Here is a 20,160-nt window from a genome sequence, read left to right as displayed (position 1 = left end):
TCATAAAAAAAGAAACATACTTTGCCTATTGGAAGATGTCTTATGGCTTGCAGGGGCTTCTATATTTTTAGGAATTTTTCTGTATCATGAAAAATTTATACCAGCATTAATTTTCTTTTTCCTTGTTTATTTACCATCATCTCTCATTAATAAAAAGCTTCTTAAGTATGGCTGTGTCTAAGAATTATTTTTATAGTACAGACAATTATTAGAATTCTGTAATGGAAAGTTTAATTTTGTTTGTACTGGGAACGTGAAGCATTTTCTGGTTTCGGAAAGCACCAGAACCATTTAGGCCTGTTAGTTGCTTTTGTCAAATTCGAAGTATTTTGGGAGATGAAAGCCTATTATCACAAAGCAGTCCTTATTAAACATCAGTGCTGTGACATTACCCTGACTCTGAGTTCAGAAACAGGTGTGCTATCTGCACCACAAGTATTTAACAGACAATATTTCCCCAACTTTTATTTCTTGAAGGAAACTGTGTATTAAATAATTTGATTCTACATGTCCATTACTAAATTCCCCCAACATACACACACACACACACTTTACAAAAGTATTTTTCATTAAACAACTAGTAGTTACACTGGAAATGGTTTGTTACTTGCTCCTTGATTATTCTTAATTATTTGGCACACCTTTACTGCTCAAAGGAGAGGTTATTTCCTTGCTGAGAAGATGAAATTGTCAACAAAGCAGCTAGACGATGTGATATGAATTCCAACAGAAAATGCATCCATCCTGAGGAACTCTCACTAACAAATTCTCACAATCTTCCATATATATCCAGCTGTGATCATGGGGTTCCCATCAATAAATAAAAGGTCAGTGCAACAATAAGAAGCAAACAGAATGGAGAAGAAAAGGTTTGATAGGCAGCTGATGGCATAAAAATGTCTTCATACTTGTAAATACTGACAACACGCTCTGATACAGGCGGTGAGTCTATGTCATGCCGAGTTATAGAACCTTTAACAGACAAAGGATAGAAAAAGAAATGAGCATAGCATGTGAATTAAACCACTTCTGATTTCTCTTTCTTTTCTGCTAGATAACCTCACCTACTCTTATTGCTAGTTACTATACGAAAAGAAGGATTTTCATAAGTTTAAAATGGTGTTTCTAGCCAAATAGGAAATCTTCACAAAAACACAGCATTACATCAACAGTTAATCTAGTGCCAGAAGGTAAAACTCTGAATAAATCATACGAAACCTGAACTTTGAACAATATCCTTCAGAAGAATCAGGAACTGGTAATTTTTGAAGCATCTACAATCAATTTTAGCTTTTGGGAGTAGAGATAATCAAAAAAAGTAGGTAAGGAATTTTTATATGATGTGACACTGCCCCCTTAATTTACATATATATACACACACTGCTATTGTAAACAGAAATCTGAACATCTTTTGCAAACTATTTTAATTCCTTTTATAATGATGGAATAGATTGAAGAACGCAGTTGTGGCCACATTCCATGAACTTACCCTGAATTGCTGGACCCCAAGCAAACAAATAGTACCAGCTCAAGTGAAGATCTACAATAGTTTCATCTCTGGGAACATACACAGGACGTTTAAATCGACAAGTCACACGGTTGTTTTCAAAAATCCCTTCTTCATCTCTAGCTGGATTTCGCTGGATCTCTTTAGCCCACTGACCAACATTATAAAAGTGCTGTATTCGGACCCTTCCATTATCATCATGAACACAAGCCATAACGTCATCTCCGCCCTACATGGTAAGAAAGAAACGAGTCAGAGTTCTTTTACTTTTAGAAAGAAAACTCAACAACATGCAATAATTTTTTTCATATCCATAAAAATATTCACATTACTTAATTTTCACTATGAAAGCTGACCATAATAAAAGCTGTAGTTCCCCCTCTCATTGTACAAATCGCTGGATACTTCCTCCTGCAGATTGTGCAGCAAAAAGTCAATGGTAATATTTACTTTTTCTATCTGTTTATGGGTATGCAAGCCACATTGATTTTCCCCAAGACGTATACTAAATCCTAGTAGGATGGCAACTCCCTGACATAATTTAAGTAACAAGAAAGAAAAAGTAACATTTTTTTATTGTTCATATTAGGCAAACTTCCCAGATATTGTACCACAACAAAAACAGAGGAAGAACAGAACTTTTGGGGTGCAAAGTTCATTACATTAAATGTTATATAATCTAATCAACAGCAGGAAACAAATCTAAAATATCTGAAGGGATAATTGCATAACTGCACAGAATCCACTTTAATTCAATAGTTTTTTTGTAATTCCTTCCCTTATTATGCATCACCTAAGTGCAAAGTAGGAATTCAGTTAAATGGCAAATTTGCTTCTGCACATATTGTAGGCAGTGACAAGAAACACAATCTAAGAAACAAACAAGTGGATGGAAAAAAAAAAGTGTTATGACAATTACCTGTGCAGGCTATTCACAGAAGTACTGTATTCCTAAAACAATTATTCAAAAACACTGTTGACGCAGAAAAGACACTGAACCATTCAGGGCACAATATTACTTCCAAAAGTATAGCCCTCCAGAAGCATTAGTATCAGGAATAAATCTTAAAGTTTTGTAGGTTGTTGGCAAGTAAAGACTGGGTTACTATCAGTGTTGTAGATGTTAGTACTGGCTAACAACATACCCCACAGCCATAGTACTAATGTCATCAATGTGTCACAGTGAAGGAGGGAATAATGTCTGCTGACTTTATCCTTAAGCAAGTCTGTTCTTTTATGCATGATGCAAGAGATTCATAATTGTCTTTGCTCACCTAATCCTGGTATCACAAACTGCTTTTGGGGAACAAAATGGATATGGACAAAGTAAGGGGTGGCACATTAATTTAGCTGCCACTGCTGTGTAGATTCTTATAAAACTGCTGAAAAATGGAAGAATTAGGTAAGACGTGAACTTGAAAAGCTCCAGGTGCTCAGTATTATTGTGGGAGAGGTGGTGACTGCTACAGTCGAGGTTATATAAGGGCTTCCATTCTAACCTCCTGTTTTCAGTCACAGTTTTCAAAAACTTTCAAGGTCTGATTTTTTTTTTTTTTATAAGTTTGAGCAAAAATTCTTCACCTCTAAGGACAAGGAGAGGTTTTTGTTTTGTTTTTTTAAATAGCATCTTCCACATTAAAAAACCAAACACAAAACCAAGTTAAAATGTTGTTTTGAACTATTCTGTAGTCAAAATTGCAGTGTAGCTCCCTAACACATCAACCCAATCAATTTAAAAAAAACCATGGATTTTTAATTATTTTCCTTGCCTAGTTGTTCTTGCCATATCATCCTCATCTGGAATCTTTCTACTGGTTCTCCTTTACATGCCACATTGAATTTAAACTTCCTAGATCTTTGTTGGTAAGGTTCTGCAGAACTCCACCCTGCCCCACATCTTGGGGTTTTTTTCCTATCAGGTTCCCCCCCCCATAACTCTGCCAGTGATGCCAAACATGATGCCCTATTCAGTTCCTTCTTCTCCACCCATCTCTGTGCATTTTTTCCTACAGTGCCCCCTTTGTATGGAATGACCTCTCAACCTCGGTTCACCATGAACTACTTTCTCCTCATTGAAATCCCTCCTAAATACTGACTTCTTGCATTACGCCTACAAAAAGTTAATTCATAATAGTTATAGGTGAAACAAACAAACAAAGCCCTACTAATTACCCCTACCTCTGGAGTTCTCGGTGAGTCCAACTTCTATGTCTTTTAGATAAATGCTTCAAGACACGGACTGTACTTATTTCTGAGCATAGTACAGTGACAAGCACATTGTTGGCAATGAATAAATAAGGGCCAGAGTCTGACACCTTTGCTCACAAAGGGTGGCAACACATTCCATGAGTGGTCCCATCCACTTCAACTGGACAAATAGTGGAGTAAAGTACTATTCAGCATGAACAAGTGTATCCGAATATGGTTCTGAGTCAACAAATAAAAATAATAAAATCTGAACCTAAAGTTAATAGAAAAGGAGTACAAAATCTTAACGAGAGAGCGCACAAAAATGGAATGAGCATTATGCTATTCAAGACAAAGAAAGAGCTGCACAGGACAATGAAGAAATAATCCATCAAAGAATCAAGATTATTTTCTTCCCTGGACTGTGTCTGGCTGCTCAGGCCAGAAACTGGGACTGGATTCCACTAAGGCAGAATTTTGTTGATGAGGAATGAGTGCTGCAGCCCTGTTGCCACAAAGCTCAAAGTCATTTACAACAAGCTCTACATATTCTAGGACACTCGTTTGGCAGGGAAATTACTGGGAAAAATAGATGAAATTAACAGATACAATAAGCAATAAAGACTGAAATGACAAATGGCATTGTAGCCTGATTAAGTGATGTACAGCATCTCATACATAGCAGGTTTAAAACCCAAAGCATTCACTTTAAAATTATGATTGTGCAGGGGTGCCATCTACTGGATATATGATAAGGCTGCATGTTACCACTGTTAACCTGATATAGACTAGGGGCAGATTTTTAAAGGTGCAGACAGGTCCTGCCTGGGAGAGTTAAGTGCCTATGTACTTTTGAAAATCCCACTAAGTGCCTATCTGGATCTTGAGGCGCTTAAATACCTTTAAAAATGTGTCCCTACAACTATTTCTTAAGACTCCATGACACATACTGGAGGCAGACTGATTAATATCTTTTATTTCCAACATAATACCGTATACATGGGTAGGATGGTAATGCATCTCCCCTCACATTTTCTTTGTGCTCCTCATTTTGGGCCTGATCCAAAGTCAGTGGCTAATATCAGTGGGAGTCTTTCTATTGCTTCAGTGGGCTCTGATTAAGGACCATTGAACACTCTCTCATTTTCCAGTGTATAGAGTCCACATGCAACTTTATAATTACACTTGCCCTCTGACTTGGGATGTATTACCTAAACACTATTTTCAGTTGCAGATGGGGGATATGTTTCAATATGCAATTATAGGTAGCATTATAAACTGTGTTCTGAGCTTAAATACGTTAATGAGAATCGCTATTTGTATAACAGAATTATATTCCTCAATTCTTGCCTTCCTCTTAAAACCCCAATAAAAGCAATGCTCTGAAATATAAAAATCACAGAAACAAGTATAAATATGAGGCAACCCTGTTTAAAAACTTTTTTAAAAAGCAAAAGAACAAATTGAAATAGGCTTGCTTTATATAGCATATATATTTAAATTAGCAATAATAATTTTCTCTCTAAATTCACCTGGCTTTTCTGGAAATGTGGGGTGTTGGTGGAGGAAAGAGGCAGTGGGCATCTCCTTGAGAGTTTAATGGTTAAGTCCAGATTTATACAGTGGGAAAATAATTGACTTATTTAAGAAAACTTTACCCTTCACTAATTTCTGATGTATACTTTGCTCCATTAAACACTGGTACAGAAGACTTAGAAGACAAACCTGTTATTCTTGAATGTTTTTTTAGAATTAAATGGTGCAAAGTCATTAACAGTCTTGCATTCAACAGCAGAAGCCAATGGTCACTGTAGTCCTTCATTCTGAAGGGAGGTGGGGCAGTCCAGTGGCTAGGAACTTGACCAGGCATCAGCAGGCCTGGGTTCCATTTCCTGATCCGCTGTCTGATTTTCATTTCCTCTCTTTACAGCTCTGCTTCCCAATCTGTAAAACTGGGGTAAATAATACTCACCCCTCCTTTGTAAAGTGCCGTGCGAACTAGAGATGAAAAGCACTATGCAAGCATTGAAGTGTATCTTTCTCTACATCTGCCACATATTTTCCAATCCAATATAAACTGTGCCTATTCTAATACATAAAAGCTTGTATACTTGTTAACATGAAACATTAAATGTTGTTGGTCTTACCATTTTCTTGTCTGAAGAAAATCCTACTGCCACCCAGCCATCAGTGTCAGCACTCAACTCGAACTCGACATCGGCTCCTATTCTACGATAACTGAGAAAGTAGTCACAAGTCTCGGCATTACATCCAGGTTTACCATACCTGAATGAAATAGGAAAACAGAAAATGTACCTTTTCTACCATTCAGAATATGAACAGCTTTTTTGTTATAGCTTACCTGTGTTTCTACATCAAAACTTAAAGACGGCATGATTTGTTGTTAATGGTGGTTATCGCATAAATAAAATGTTCAGATATTGGTAGAACATATCATTTCTATACTATATTGTATTTTATATACAATACTATAAATTACAGTGTTAACAATAATTATCCCTTTATGGTAAGCCAGGGTAATGTTGGCTCATTATGGTGAACACTTATTCAGAGATGCAGTCCATTGATCTCATTGGGACTATTTACGTAAATGCTTATCAAGTGTTGAACAACATAATCCCTCATCATGTTGAATATCTGCAGACAACAAACATTTAGTAAAATGAATGTGGGACATTTACTAGTATCCCTAGTGAAGTCAAGTAACGTTTATAAACTGAAAGATGTCTACATTTTTATTCTACACCAACCTAAAGCATCCCTTGGTTTTTCCACAATCATCCACTCTAATTTTTGCAAATGGATCCACAGGAGGAGCAGTAGGGAAAGGGTAACCTGTATAATCAGAATAAACCACCATTAAATAATGAATGCAGAGAAATACATCCAAATATTGCCATTGTTATTATTTATCTATATTAGAATAGTATCTAAGAGGCCCCAACCAAGATTAGACCTTCATTGTGCTAAGCACTGTACATAAATTTAGTAAGAGAGAGAGTCCCTGCCCTGAAGAGCTCGCAATCTAACTAGACAAAACATGCAAAGAGTAGATAAGAGGAAGTATTATTGGGCTGGATTATCTTGTTTGCTAAATGCATTTTGAGGGATGAGGGTGTAGTGGAGCCAGAGGCCACTACACCTTATTCTCTGCTGGCAGAAGGTCTTTCCACAAGTCAGTTAGGAATCAGGGATCTGCAATCAGCTCCTTCCTAGTCCCTCGTCCACTGCACTTGAGCTTTGTATCCAGTGGAGAACTGAGTCCATTACTTCCATTTTAAAGATGGGGCACCGAGGCTGTGACACATGGCCAGAAAGGCTTAAGCAGCTCGCAGGCTAAATGACCCAGATTCAACCGTTAGAGCAGGGGTGGCCAACCTGTGGCTCCAGAGCCACATGTGGCTCTTCAGAAGTTAATACATGGCTCCTTGTATAGGCAGCGACTTGGAGGCTGGAGCTATAGGCGCCAACTTCCCAATATGCCAGAGGGTGCTCATTGCTCAACCCCTGTCTCTGCCACAGGCCCTGTCCCCACTCCATCCCTTTCTGCCCCTTCCCCTGAGCCTGCCGTACCCTCATTCCTCTCTCTTCCCCCCTCCCACCCAGAGCCTCCTGCACACCACGAAACAGCTGATCAGGAGGTGTGGGGAGAGAGCAGGAGGTGCTGATCGGCGGGGCTGCTAGCGGGCGGGAGGCGCTGAGAGAGTGGTGGGGGGGCTGCTGACTTATTACCTTCGGGCCTGTGCCAGTCCTCAAATCCTCCAAGCAGGCTAATAATGTCACTCATGCTACCCAGAACACGCCCCCCCCAAACTCCGCCACACATCTGCCTAAGACTCTGGGAGGGAGCCTGGATGGGGGAGGAGGTCTGGGGTAGGGGACTGTTGTGCAGGCTCTGAGAAGGAGTTTGAGTGCAGAAGGGGTGAGAGGTTGGGCTCTGGGAGGGAGTTTGGGTGGGAAGGGGGTCTGGGGTGCAGGCTCTGTGATGGAGTTTGGGTGCTGGGTGCAGGCTCTGGGCTGGGGTAGGGGTGCAGGAGGAGGGGGTGGGGTTGCAGGCTCTGGGAGGAAGGGGGGAGGGGTGCAGTCTCTGGGAGGCAGTCAGGGGGTACAACGCTTACCTGGGGCTCCAAGACGGTGCGGGCCGGGGGTCCTCTGCATGCTGCTGCCCCCAGGCACCACCCCCGCAAATTCCCATTGGCAACAGGGGGCAGCATGCGGAGGGCCCACCCCACCACGGGGCCGTAGGGAGAGGCCAGCAGACACATGGAGAGAGCAGGCAGAAGCTGCGCAGCTCCACTGCGCTGCCGGTGTTGGCTCTGCGCCACTGTAAATTGCCCGGGGGACACGTGAGGGTGAGCACGTGGGGGTGGCAGGTGAGACCAAGTGAGAGACCTGGCCCCAAAATTGCTGGAGCCCCGTGGGCCACATTGGGGAAGTTCTCAGGCCGCAGATGGCCCACGGGCTGGAAATTTTTGAACCCTGATTTAGATGAAATGTGAGTGTGATAATGTCATTGTCTATGTGTCTCTTTAAAGTCTGTGATGAACTGCTAAATAGATGAATTACCTTACGTTAATCTGTGTAGTTAATCACCAGTAATGTTTGGGAAACAGAAGGTTACATCAAATGTCTATTGTTCATCCAAGAACTCTGTGTTGCCCAGGAACTGTATAAAGTATTCTTGGGATCTGATCCTTTCCTCTCAGATCTGCTTGAGCTTTATTTTGAGGGAAGTTTGAGTCATAAGACTGAGATTTCCAGTCGCATCTGGATCACCCAGGGTATGAAACATTGGACTGAAATTATGGACTAATTCTAAGAATTCTTTGCAATTAGAAAGCTCACCATCTCTACTATGAAAATGATCTCAGAACGGTACTCATAAGAATTGGCTGTAAGCGTATATTTGGATAAGATCTGGAATATTCATGAACTTGGGAGGTAATGTGTCCAATCCTTTGGGATTGGTAGAACTTTCATATTTGACTTGGCTGTCTGGGGGGGGAACCCAAAGGCTGGATTGCTATGTTTTGGCTTCCGTGTAACCAATAAGGTTATTCTAGAAGCTGAAGAATCTAAATATTGGAATATCCACCAGCTTTGGGGATTGTCTACCCCATTCTTTGCAGTTTGCCCTGATTTAAGCAATTTCAGTGTGCCCCTCCCACCCCCCGCCCCAGGGTCCCTGGTCACAGAGGACTGGATTTTCAAAAGTATCTGAAGACACCTAACTCCTATGAGCTTTCAATGGGCATTAATCACCTAACTCTCTTAGGCACTTTTAAAAATCCCACTAAGAGAGAATAAGTGATTTCCTGTGTGACCTTAGGCAGTCTGTGGCAGAACTACACAGTGAGCCCAGGTTTCCTGAGTCTCTGTCCATACATGAATGTTAAAAGTATAGCGCTGTTAAACCAATATAGTTTCAGTTCACCAACCCAGATATGTACAGGGCCTTTTTGATTAATTCTGCATTAAGAATTAAAATGAATTTTATATTAAATCAAAAGGTAAAAGACGGTTTAAAGATAAAATACACTACATAAATCTGAACACAAAAAAACAGATAATGAAAAAGTCAGGGCTCCAAAACCAATGTTCACTTGTCCACTTGGCACCAGTACACTTTGTGGAATGAGGCTGAGTGAACATTGTTTTTGAAACCTTACATTTTGAATTTCCTGATCTTTCTGGGTTCAGGTTTTTGTTGGTATTTGAATTTGATATTCTTTTCCTCAACTGACATAAAAAGAAAGAACTAGCTGTGGTACTAAGAAGTTTTGCAGCTGCATTTTCACTTCCTCAGGAGTTTTAAGCTGCACCACCCAAGAAAAACACAACCCTCCATGGGCGCCGACTTATATGGGCTCCCTGGGGCTTTAGCCCCAGGAATATTCCCAAGCAGGGGCTCTGCTCCACCAAAATGTCTTCTCCCCTGCTTGGAGCACGCCGCCGCCGCCAGGGCTGGAGCTTCCCCCCTCCCCTCCCCGTCCGGCCCCAGAGCTTCCCTGCAGCATGAACGCAGCGTGTCTCTCTTCCTTGCCGCTGCTGCCGCTACCAGCATAACAGCAGCCAGTGAGTAGCATCTCGGAGGGGGGGGGAGGGAGTGGGGGGGCCTGCTCGGCAGCCCTCTCCTCCTCCTCCCCGCCCCGCCCCCCTGCCTGAAGCAGACAGCGTGTCTCTCTCCCGACCCTTGCCTCTGCTGCTGCCGGCTGCTGCCTAAGGGCTAATAAATATAACACACAGGCACAGCAATGCAAGCTGCTGTTGCTTCCTGGAGCACCGGCCGGGGGGAGGGGAGCGGAGTGGAGGGGGCTGTGCCATGTTTGGCATCCCTCCCCTCCCCCTACCTGGAGCTGGAGGAGATACAAAGGGCACTTCCGGCCAGGACTCAGAGACTGACCTCACTCACCTGAGATGGCTGCTGGAGCTTCTGTGAGTGTTTGACCCTATGATTCCCCCCTCAGCCCCAGCCCCCACTCCTGCCCAACGCTGGGGAAGGGGCAGCCCCATGCCATCCCCTCCCACCGTCCCCCAGTGAAGCTACGGTGAGGGGCAGCAGGCTGCAGCCTGCAGCAGGGGTCAGGGAGGCAGGAAGCCATATGAAGGCAGTTGCCCCCCCCCTCCAGCACCCACCCACCACAGGGCAGATGGGGGAGGGGATTCATAGACCTACCTGAGCAGCTGGGGCTTGGGTGAATTTTATTACATCCTGCTCCCCTGCCCCATAGCCATCACCGTGCAGACCCCACTTCTGCCCCATGCTGGGCAAGGGGCAGCCCCATCCACAATGAAGTTATGGTGAGGGGCAGCAACATGGTTGGCCACCTGTGATGGCAACCCCCACCCCCACCCCCTAGTACCCATCATAGGGGAGGTGAGTGGGCTTTCTGGACCTGAGAGGGGGCCTAGGAACATGTGCAGTGACTGTGGTGCAGAGTGAGTGTGCTCTGGGGGGCAGAGGGGGAGAGGAGGGGTCCCTCCCCTGGAGCTTGCTGCTGCCAGTGGTGGTGATGAGTCCTCTCTGGCCCTAGCCCTGGGGCAGCCTGTCTGCACCCCAAGTTCCTCATCCTCAGCCCTGCCTCACCCCAAAGCCTGCACCCCCACCACCGAGCACGCTCCTGCACTGTGAACCCCTCATCCCCAGCCCCACCCCAGAACCCTCACCTGAGGGGAAAAACATGCAACTTAAATTTGGTGGTCAGTTTGGAGTATCATTGTATTTAGCACAATATTTGATTATTTTACACCCTTCAAAGTATGTAACTGGTCGTATACAGGTGTTTTTTCTGAATACTGTCTGTGTGCCTCAGTTTCCCCAATGCATTTCTTAAGGCTCTAGATGGTGGGATAAGGGGGTGTGATTGTTGTAGAGCCCTAGAGGGCCAGTGTGATGCCATCTGCACAGAGAATGGCTGACACCCTGCCTCCAGGCAACTGATGGCCTGGGCCACTCTCCTGCAAGGTGCCAACTGAAGGTGTTTGGAGTATCATTGTATTTAGCACAATATTTGATTATTTTACACCCTTCAAAGTATGTAACTGGTCGGATACAGGTGTTTTCTCTGAATACTGTCTGTGTGCCTCAGTTTCCCCAATGCATTTCTTAAGGCTCTAGATGGTGGGATAAGGGGGTGTGATTGTTGTAGAGCCCTAGAGGGCCAGTGTGATGCCGTCTGCACAGAGAATGGCTGACACCCTGCCTCCAGGCAACTGATGGCCTGGGCCACTCTCCTGCAAGGTGCCAACTGAAGGTGTTGGAGAACAAAGAGATCAGGTGGCCTCCTAATGCCTGGAAAAGAGACAAAGGCCAGAGAGGAGGGAGAGTCAGTGCCCTGTGCAGAGTTTCGGGAAGCGCATGGTGTAGAAGAGGACGCTGGGATGCTCTAGAACAGGGGTTGGCTGTAAGCTGATTTTTCATGGCATGTGGTGCAGGCTGAGCAACTTAAAGTATCTAAATAGGTGCCACCAGACATTGGAAAACTCAACAAGGAAAAGCAAAGGCAAGGATCACAGTAAACTAATAAGATCTGCATTTTAATTTAATTTTAAATAAAGCTTCTGAAACATTTTGAAAGCCTTGTTTACTTTACATACAACAGTAGTTGTTATATATTATAGACTTATAGAGATACCTTCTAAAAAACAGTCAAATGTATTGGGGGGAGGGTTGGGATCATAGTTTAGTGGTTTGAGCATTAGCCTGCTAAACTGAGGGTTGTGAGTTCAATCCTTGAGGGGGCTATTGGGGGATTGGTCCTGCCATAAGCAGGGGATTGGACTAGATAACCTCCTGAGGTTCCTTCCAACCCTAATAATCTATGATTACTGGCACATGAAGCCTTAAATTAAAGTGTATACATGAAAACTCAGCACACCACTGCTGAAAGGTTGGTGACCCCTTGTGGTGGAGCAGGGGCAGTCAGAGATAGGTGAGAGGCAGGTATTCAGCTGTAACATGAGCTAGGCCTGGGGGAGGGGAGATCGACACCTCTGCCCAGGAGCTAGACAAAGGAAAGGAGCTGAGTGGAGGGGGTGGGGTCAGTCTTTGGTTTGGGACCTGGGTGGTGGATTTGCAGGGGAACCTAGGCTGGAATCCAGACACCCTGAATCCCCAGAAGGGCCAGATTGAGGGATCCTGGCTCTGGACACGAGCTGGGCTGTATCCTGTGTTCCTGTTGTCCAATAAACCTTCTGTTTTACTGGCTGGCTGAGAGTCACTGTGGGTTCCAGGAAGAGGGGTGCAGAGCCAGACTCCCCCACACTCCATGACACCCCTGCTCTAGAACTACTCCATACAAAGACAGTCAGGACTGTGGGGGAGCCTCCTCTCTTGGAGCATACTGTCTCCAGGGCAAGAAGCTTACACCTTCCTGGGTCTGACCTCGGAGCATTCAGCATGCGCTGTCCGCACAGGTGGGGCTCCTAGGTAAGCTAGAGGGTCCTGCACCCCAACTCCACAGTCAGACGTGACTCTCAGTCAGTTGGTAATACAGGAGGCTTATTAGATGACAGGAACACGGTCTAAAACAGAGCTTGTAGGTACAGAAAACAGGACCCCTCAGTCAGGTCCACTTCTGGGGCTGGGTTCCCCAGCCCTAAGTTCTGGGTGCCTCTCTATTTCCCCAGCGAGCTCCAAACTGACAGTCCCTCTAGCCCCTCCTCTGGCCTTTGTGTCTCTTCCAGACCAGGAGGCCACCTGATTTCTTTATCCCAACACCTTCAGTTGGCACCTTGCAGGGGAAACTGAGGCACTCACACAGTATTCAGAGAAAACATTAAGAACATTCCCACTTCATCACAACAGGTACAACAAAGTATAATATATTGAAGCAGGCAAGTGCTGCTTCTGACTTTCCACTTTTAATTGACCCTTGTAATCTTGTGGCACTGACATGTTGTAGCTTCATTTTATCCCAACAACAAATTCTTGATTTGTAGGACCATTAATGATCAACAATGGATAAATTCCTAATAAAGTTACCCAGAGAAAAAGAAGAAAAGGGTAATTCATCAAGTGATGGCCTGAGTTTAACACCCAGTTTTGAAACTGAAGTTATACAAAAGAAAGAAGCGGCAAATCCACAAGATAAGAAAAGGAGTTTTCAGCAATCTTGGCTACCAAGATTTAAGTGGTTGGAGTACAACATCAAATTAAACAGAGCTTTTTGCTCAGTCTGCAAAAACTGTTCTGAAAAGAAGATCTTAATATTTTCTACGAAGGCTGAACCAACATTTATTTCATCTGGATTTCAAGATTGGAAACATGCATTGCGTGGTTTTACATCACACGAAAAATCCTCCTGTCACAAGGAAGCAGTAATGAAATATGCTGCTCTGCAATCACAGGTAAATGTTTCTGCACTAGTGTCAGCCAGTTACAGAAAAGAATCGCAGTCAGCTAGGATTGCACTGCACAGCATTTTTACCAGTGTTCAGTACCTAGCTCAACAAGGAATAGCACTACGTGGAAATAATGACAATGATTCAAATTTGATGCAGCTCTTGTTGCTACGCAGTACAGATTGAGGAACTGAGACAGTGGCTCAATCGCACAAAATACAAGTGGATATCACATGAGGTTATTAATGAAATAATCGAAATGATGGCGCTAAGAAAAATTGTGCAAAAGATAAAGGCTTCTAAGTTTTATGCCATTGTAATGGATCAGACTACCGATTTGTCAAGAAAAGAACAAGTAAGTTTTTCTTTAAGGTTCTTTTCTAGTGAAGACTGGGAGATTTATGAGGAGTTTATTGGGTTTTACCAAACTGACACAATGGATGCTGCTTCTCTTTTCAAAATTGTGGAAGATACACTTCTCAGGTGTGATTTGCCCTTTTCTGATTGCCGGGGGCAGTGTTACGACGGAGCCAGTAATGTGTCTGGCAAATTTACTGGGGTCCAAGCCAGAGTGAAGGAACGAGAGCCGAGAGCAGAATTTGTGCATTGTGCTGCACATTCTCTTAACCTTGCCACGCAGGATGCCCTGCATAATATTCAAGAGTGTCGTTATATTTTTTTATGGTGAAAGATCTCATCAATGCCTTCAGGGAGTCACCAAAACGTATGGCAGCATTCAGAGAGTTTCAGAGTGAAGGAGAACCTTCTTTACGACCATTGTGCCCAACAAGATGGACACTAAGGATTAGTAGCATTAAATCACTGCTCCACAACTACAAGGCCATGATGAACTGCCTAGATGAACGTAGTTACTCTTCTGATGAATTTGGCTTAAAATGTAGTGGATTCTCAAAGCAACTTCAATCTTTTTCAACATACTTTACACTAACAGTTCTTGTGAAAGCCATGGGTCCGGTAGAAGAAGCTAATGCAAAAATTCAAAGCCCAAATGTGTCATTGACAAGCGTTATGAAGAAAGTTGGCCTATTGCAAGAGGTGTTGAGTGGGATGCGTACTGACTCATCATACAATCGCTTTTGGGAAACAACGGTAGAGAAGGCAAGAAATCTTTATTTAGATGAGCCTACACTCCCAAGAAAACGCAAACCTCCAAGATGGCTCGACCATGGAAGCCTTCCTCACACCTTCAGTGACCCTAAAGAGTATTTTCATCAAATATATGTTGAGATCATTGATGCTTGCAAAGTTGCAATTGAACAGAGGTTTTCAACAGAAAGCTTTACATTCGCAGTAAAATTGGAGAAGCTTATAACTGAGGCAGCAAATGGCTCAAAACAGGACATTGTCCAAATAAGTGAAGCATTCCATGGTGACATCAACATGGAGAAACTATTTCTTCATTTAGAAATGTTGAGTGATATTTGCAGATCGAGAAATTGCCAGCTCACTTCAGTGAGTGAAGTGAAGCAATTTCTAAAACAAAATGAAGTCTTATGTGACATGTTGTCAGAAGTTACAACTCTCCTGAAATTATTCTACACAATTCCGACTACAACCTGCACCGCTGAGTGATCATTCAGTTGCTTGTGCCGACTGAAAAATTATTTGCGAACAACAATGAGCCAAGAACGTCTAAATCACTTGACATTTCTGCACGTTCATAAAAACTTTACCTCTGAATTGGACATTGCAAGTCTCCTGGATGACTTCATTTCAAGAACCAAACAACGACAAAAAGTGTTTGCTGCCTCCTAAAGCACATAACAAAAGAAGGGGCTATATTTGTTTCAATTTTAGAAAGTATTTGTTTTGAGGATTATTGAATAAACAGTGTATGGTCGTTTCCATATTCAAAAGAGTATTAATAACTGATATTCTTAGTTAAATAATTTTTTATTATAGTGATATTATGCAATAAAAAGAAACTTAAACGCTTATGGCTTCCAATCCATTTTTACACTATTTAATAAAATATATATATCATCTTACAGGGCGGGGGCGGGGGAGAGGGAGATTACACCCATTCTGGGCCCCACCAAAAATTATACAAACCTGCCGCCTATGCAACCCTCACTATAATACTATTGGAGCTGTGCACTATTGCACCACTCAATAGTGCTGCAGGCAGCAATGTAACTAAAGGCTTTTACTTTACGCAAGCAAAGGAAAGTTTTCACTGCCTAAAACCTAGTTATTTAACTCCTTCCCTTCCTCTACATTTTCAAGCAGCTATACGACGTTCAGCCACACATTAAGTTTGAAGCTTTAAAGTTCAGCCCCATTTATTTTAAAATGTATAAAATATGCTCAATACATATCTAGGCACATATATATTTGACATAACACATGGCTTTTTAAAAGTTAAAAAATAATCAGAGACTTCTTCACCCCTTATGAAATTATACACCAGCACAGCCACTCCCCTCCCTGCTCAGGCAAAAACCTGAGAAAACAAGATGGGCCTTTCACTGTGGCCCAAAGATCAGCTACTCATATTCTACCCAACCAGCAAGGGATGAATTCCTAAACTGACAGTCCTGCAATAGAATGTCCTTCCCCAACCTCCATGGGTTTAAACCTTAGGGATTGTCAATAGCTCCACCTCATTGGCTGATCTCAACGAATATACGAATATACGGAACCTGTGGAATCCTGGAAGAGGAAGCCCTCCGGGCAAAACAGGCAATTGCCCCAAATCACCTATTGGGATTTCTCAGAGAGGAAAGAAAGAACTACTCAAGTGCAACACTGTCTAAAATAGCTATAGTCTGCAAAAAGGTCAGCGAAAATCTTGTCACAAATGAATGGAGGGCTTCTGACTGATCTAATAATCAGTGAGAATACTTTCCATTGCTAAGAGATCAGTGTGACTAGTACAGCTTTCATACCAAATCCAGGCCTAACGCCAGACTGAAAGAATGGGATGAGAGAAATGAGAAGTGTCTGCCATTTCCAAATTGTCTTGCCACATTTTCTATCAATAATTTTTCCCCCAAAGGTAAAATTAGGAACAGGCAATTACTGGTAAGATTGCTATGGTAAGATGATGGCTTCTTAAACAAAACCCTAACAACAGTTCATGTGAGGGATGCTGGCAAGCAACCCTCCTTTAAGGAGTCACTAGCAGTATCAACGGATACTGGATGTAATACCTTTCTTGGCTAGTAAAATTAAGTAAAGGCTCCAACTCAAAGGCTGTAGCTAGAAATTCTGTGACTGAAACTGTCCAGGACTGTGCCAGAGAAGATGATGTATTTATCCCCTCCAGAAATGGTTTTGCAACCACAAAAGCAGCCATTTTTTTATTTAAATCACATCAATCTTGTCAGCACAGCAACTAGAAAACTTCTCATGGTGAGAAAGAACTGACTCTTGTATCTGAGTGGAGGCAACCAGGCATGATCAACCCATCAAACTCCTGGAGATGCTCTAACAAATGGATTTCACAGATAGGGAAAAATCTTTCTTCACCATCATCATCATTTAAAACAATATTGCAATCAATGTGACTGTGTGATTTTTGTCAAGAACATTAGTCTCTATCCTATATGCTTCATCTGTCACAGGTCATCTTTATACCAAGGTAACCTGTGAAAAGAAAATGCTTGGCTGTCATAGCATAGATGGTTGAGGACAGAAGATGGACTGCACCTCAGAACCATCGATAAAATGGGCAGATATTCTGCTAAGAGAAATGTGAAACCTAACTAGGTCTTCCAATCTCTGCATGAGATCCAGTGCAACAGGTCTCCTGCCCAATGGGAGTACATGTGAGCCCTGATTTCAAACTGCAAGTGGTGGTAATAGAGACTTGGCACATTTAGCCTGAAAGGCTGTGTATCCAAGAGGATAACACTTGAGCGTGCTCTAGGAGAGACAAGGTTGTATTCCCTGCAAAAGAGCAGAGCGCAGCATTAGGCATCCCTGTGACCCCAGCACTGTTGCAGTGCCCGATTCCAAGTTCTTGCTCCAAAGCCTGGGGACACCAGTAATGGTTACTGTAAACAGAGACACGAGGCAGAGCTCTCAGCACCCCAGCCAAAAGGAAGGGCAGCTAGGAGGGATGCCCAAGCCAGGGAGAGGAGGGGGAGATATGCTCATTTTGCCCACCCTCTTTCCCATGATGAAGAGCATTTGATTGTCAATAGAAAATATGTCTGACACCCAAAACACAGCTTCGACCCACAGCAGGGCAGATTTCTCTCTCCCTCTTCCTTTCCCACGAGCCTCAATCTACTGCAACCCTTGCACCAGGCCTCCGACACTCCCCCTTCGGCACTCGCCCCCAACTGAGCCTGCGGTGGGAGCCAGGGGCCCTGCAGAACTGGAGCCGCCGGGCGTGGGGCTGGCTCCAAAGGTGCCCCAGAAAGTGCCACCCCACAGCAGCAGGTCGGAGGCCCCCGCCCGGCCACAGCAGGGAACCAGCGCCGCCGGGTTACTAGCCAACGTGCTGAAACGACGCGGCTCCACGGGGCCAGGCGGCTCCACGGCACAGACCGCATCGCACAGAGACAGCGGGGCGACGGGGGCGCAGACCCGGCCAGGAGTGGGGCGAGAAGGGAGCAGCCCATCCCCCCACCATGGACCCTCCACTGGCCTTGGTGCAGCTTCCCGCTCCCGATGCCTCCAGCTCCCTCCATTCCCCCTCTCCCCCAGTGTCCCAATGCATTCTCCTCCCCCGCGCACCCAGAGCCATTCTCCCGCTCCCGTCGGTGCATGCTGCATTCCCCACCCCCCGTGTCCCAATGCATCCAGCTCCAGTCTCCCTCCCCACCCCCACCATCCCAGTGCATTTCAGCTCCACTTCCCCCCACCTCATTCCTGCATGTTTCATCCTCCCCGTGCATCCAGCTCCTTCTCTCCCTCCCCTCGGGTGCATGCTCCATCCCCGCGCCCGTGTCCCAGTGCATTTAGCTCCCTTCTTCCCCTCCCTCCTGTATATGCTTCACCCTCCTCCCCGTGCATCCAGCTCCATTCGGTGCATGCTCCCCCTCCACTCCCCGGTGCATTTCAGCTCCACTCTCCCCTTCATTCCTGCATGTTTTACACCCCCCGGCCCCCAGTGCATCGAGCTCCTCTCCCTCCCCTCGCTGCATGCTTCATCGCCCAGCTCACTACCCCCACGGGGGCCCGGAGCATCTCACGGGGCCGGGGGTTGCGGCTTCCCCCTCCTGCCCCAGCAGGAGGCTCCCCACCCCGCGCCCCCCGGCCTCCTCACCCTCCTCGGAGAGGTAGCGCAGGTCGTAGAACTCGCTGGCGAAGGTGCCGTACGAGGAGTCGTGGTGCTGCCGCTGCGGCTCGTCCCCGGCCCCACGTTCCCCGTCCCCGCGGCCCCCGCCCCGCGCCCCGCCGCTCTCGTCTGCCGGGCTGGCGGTGGAGGCTGCGGGGCCGGCGAGCAGCAGCAGCCAAGCGCCCCAGCGCAGCGGAGACATGGCGGCCCCGCAGCCGGGAGAGGCGCAGAGCGAGGCGTGCAGCAGCGCCCTCCTCCGCCTCCGGCTGCTCGCGGCGTCCTGCGAGGGGCGGGGCAGCGGGCTCCTAGGGGCCCTGCGCCCCCCAGCTGGAATGGGGGGCTCCCAGGCCTCCCTCCCCCAGTGACCCGTGCAGAGAGCCCCCATGGCAGCGAGTGGTTGATGAGCAAGGAGGGGCTGAGCTCAAGCGCCCCCCAATGTAGGGGCCAATCCGGAAATCTGAGACGAGGGGCCCGACCCCACCGGCTTCCAAGGGGGCAGGATGGGCTCTGCGTTCACACGTGAGAATGCAGACCGGAGGCAGGGCACACGTCCTCTGCTCCGAAGTAGTGAAAGGTTTGGAGGGAAGGGAACTGTTTAGGATGAGGAGACATTTCCCTCTAATCCGCTTCCCGCTCCCAAATAAATCACTGCGGTTACTCAGTGGTGCACTGAAATGACTCACGTGGCGCTGGGGGGGAAGAGGCAAACGAGGGGGATCATCCGCTGAAGAGTGAGCTCCACGGAAAATGCGTAGGACCTTATGGCGTGGTTTGTCCACAGATGTCATCACTTTGCCCTGGTGTGAGAGAGAATGGGGCAGAAATAATTTCCCAGGGCAAATAAACTGAAACAAGCAGATTCCTACTGAGCACCTTGAGGGAAAAACCCAGTAAACGGATCGGCTGAGGGTGGTGGTGTAAATGAACCCACATTTATAAGCTCCCCCCATTAATAAATAACGCACCACAGACGTTCTGACTAATGACTTCGCTCCCATGCAACAAAAGTATTGGGAATTCTTCCAGGCAATGGTAGAGCCCTTTGGTTGTATTCACCAACTTATCCACTGTGGGACTTAAGTACCGTCTTAAAGTTAAGCATGTGCTTTAGAGCTTCCTGAATTGTGATTCCTATACACTAATGTTAATTGCAGGCTGTGTGCCTTTTGCCTCCTTTATATGCTTTTCTAGTGTCTTCATTACATTTTAAAATTTTAATATTGACATCTTATTTACATTATCTGATGCTAAAAATAGTTTAAAAAGAAACTATTTAAGTAAACCAGGCCCTAGATGCTATAAAGGCCCATATCAGTACACAGACTGATTTAAAAGTAAAAACCTTTATTTT

The 20,160-nt window shown here is 45.1% G+C and overlaps 1 protein-coding gene across 1 annotated transcript; it reads right to left on the bottom strand.

Annotated features, from left to right (window-relative positions):
- Window positions 1–438: 438 nt before the first annotated feature.
- Window positions 439–19,456, bottom strand: LOC120393919 (DOMON domain-containing protein FRRS1L-like). The gene is made up of 5 exons (XM_039518376.1): window positions 18,798–19,456; window positions 6,466–6,550; window positions 5,842–5,980; window positions 1,490–1,736; window positions 439–972 (listed from the first exon to the last, which is right to left on the bottom strand). The coding sequence occupies exons 1-5, from the start codon at window positions 19,192–19,194 to the stop codon at window positions 800–802; spliced, it is 1,041 nt and encodes a 346-aa protein (XP_039374310.1). The 5' UTR covers window positions 19,195–19,456; the 3' UTR covers window positions 439–799.
- Window positions 19,457–20,160: the final 704 nt, after the last annotated feature.

The sequence above is a fragment of the Mauremys reevesii genome, unplaced genomic scaffold, assembly GCF_016161935.1.
Source record: "Mauremys reevesii isolate NIE-2019 unplaced genomic scaffold, ASM1616193v1 Contig37, whole genome shotgun sequence".
Taxonomy (NCBI): domain Eukaryota; kingdom Metazoa; phylum Chordata; order Testudines; family Geoemydidae; genus Mauremys; species Mauremys reevesii.
The sequence above is the reverse complement of the archived record's forward strand: the minus strand, read 5'-3'. Positions and strand labels throughout refer to the sequence as shown.

What these genes read in the sequence shown, in the direction of transcription:
- LOC120393919 (XM_039518376.1), bottom strand. Translation starts at nt 19,194, where the DNA reads ATGGGGGCTCTCTGCACGGGTCACTGGGGGAGGGAGGCCTGGGAGCCC. An exon ending in GCGCTACCTCTCCGAGGAGG is followed by an intron (nt 6,551 to 18,797) that starts GTGAGGAGGCCG and finishes CTGATTATACAG; the next exon opens with GTTACCCTTTCCCTACTGCT. An exon ending in TTGGGGTCCAGCAATTCAGG is followed by an intron (nt 973 to 1,489) that starts GTAAGTTCATGG and finishes TGTCTGTTAAAG; the next exon opens with GTTCTATAACTCGGCATGAC.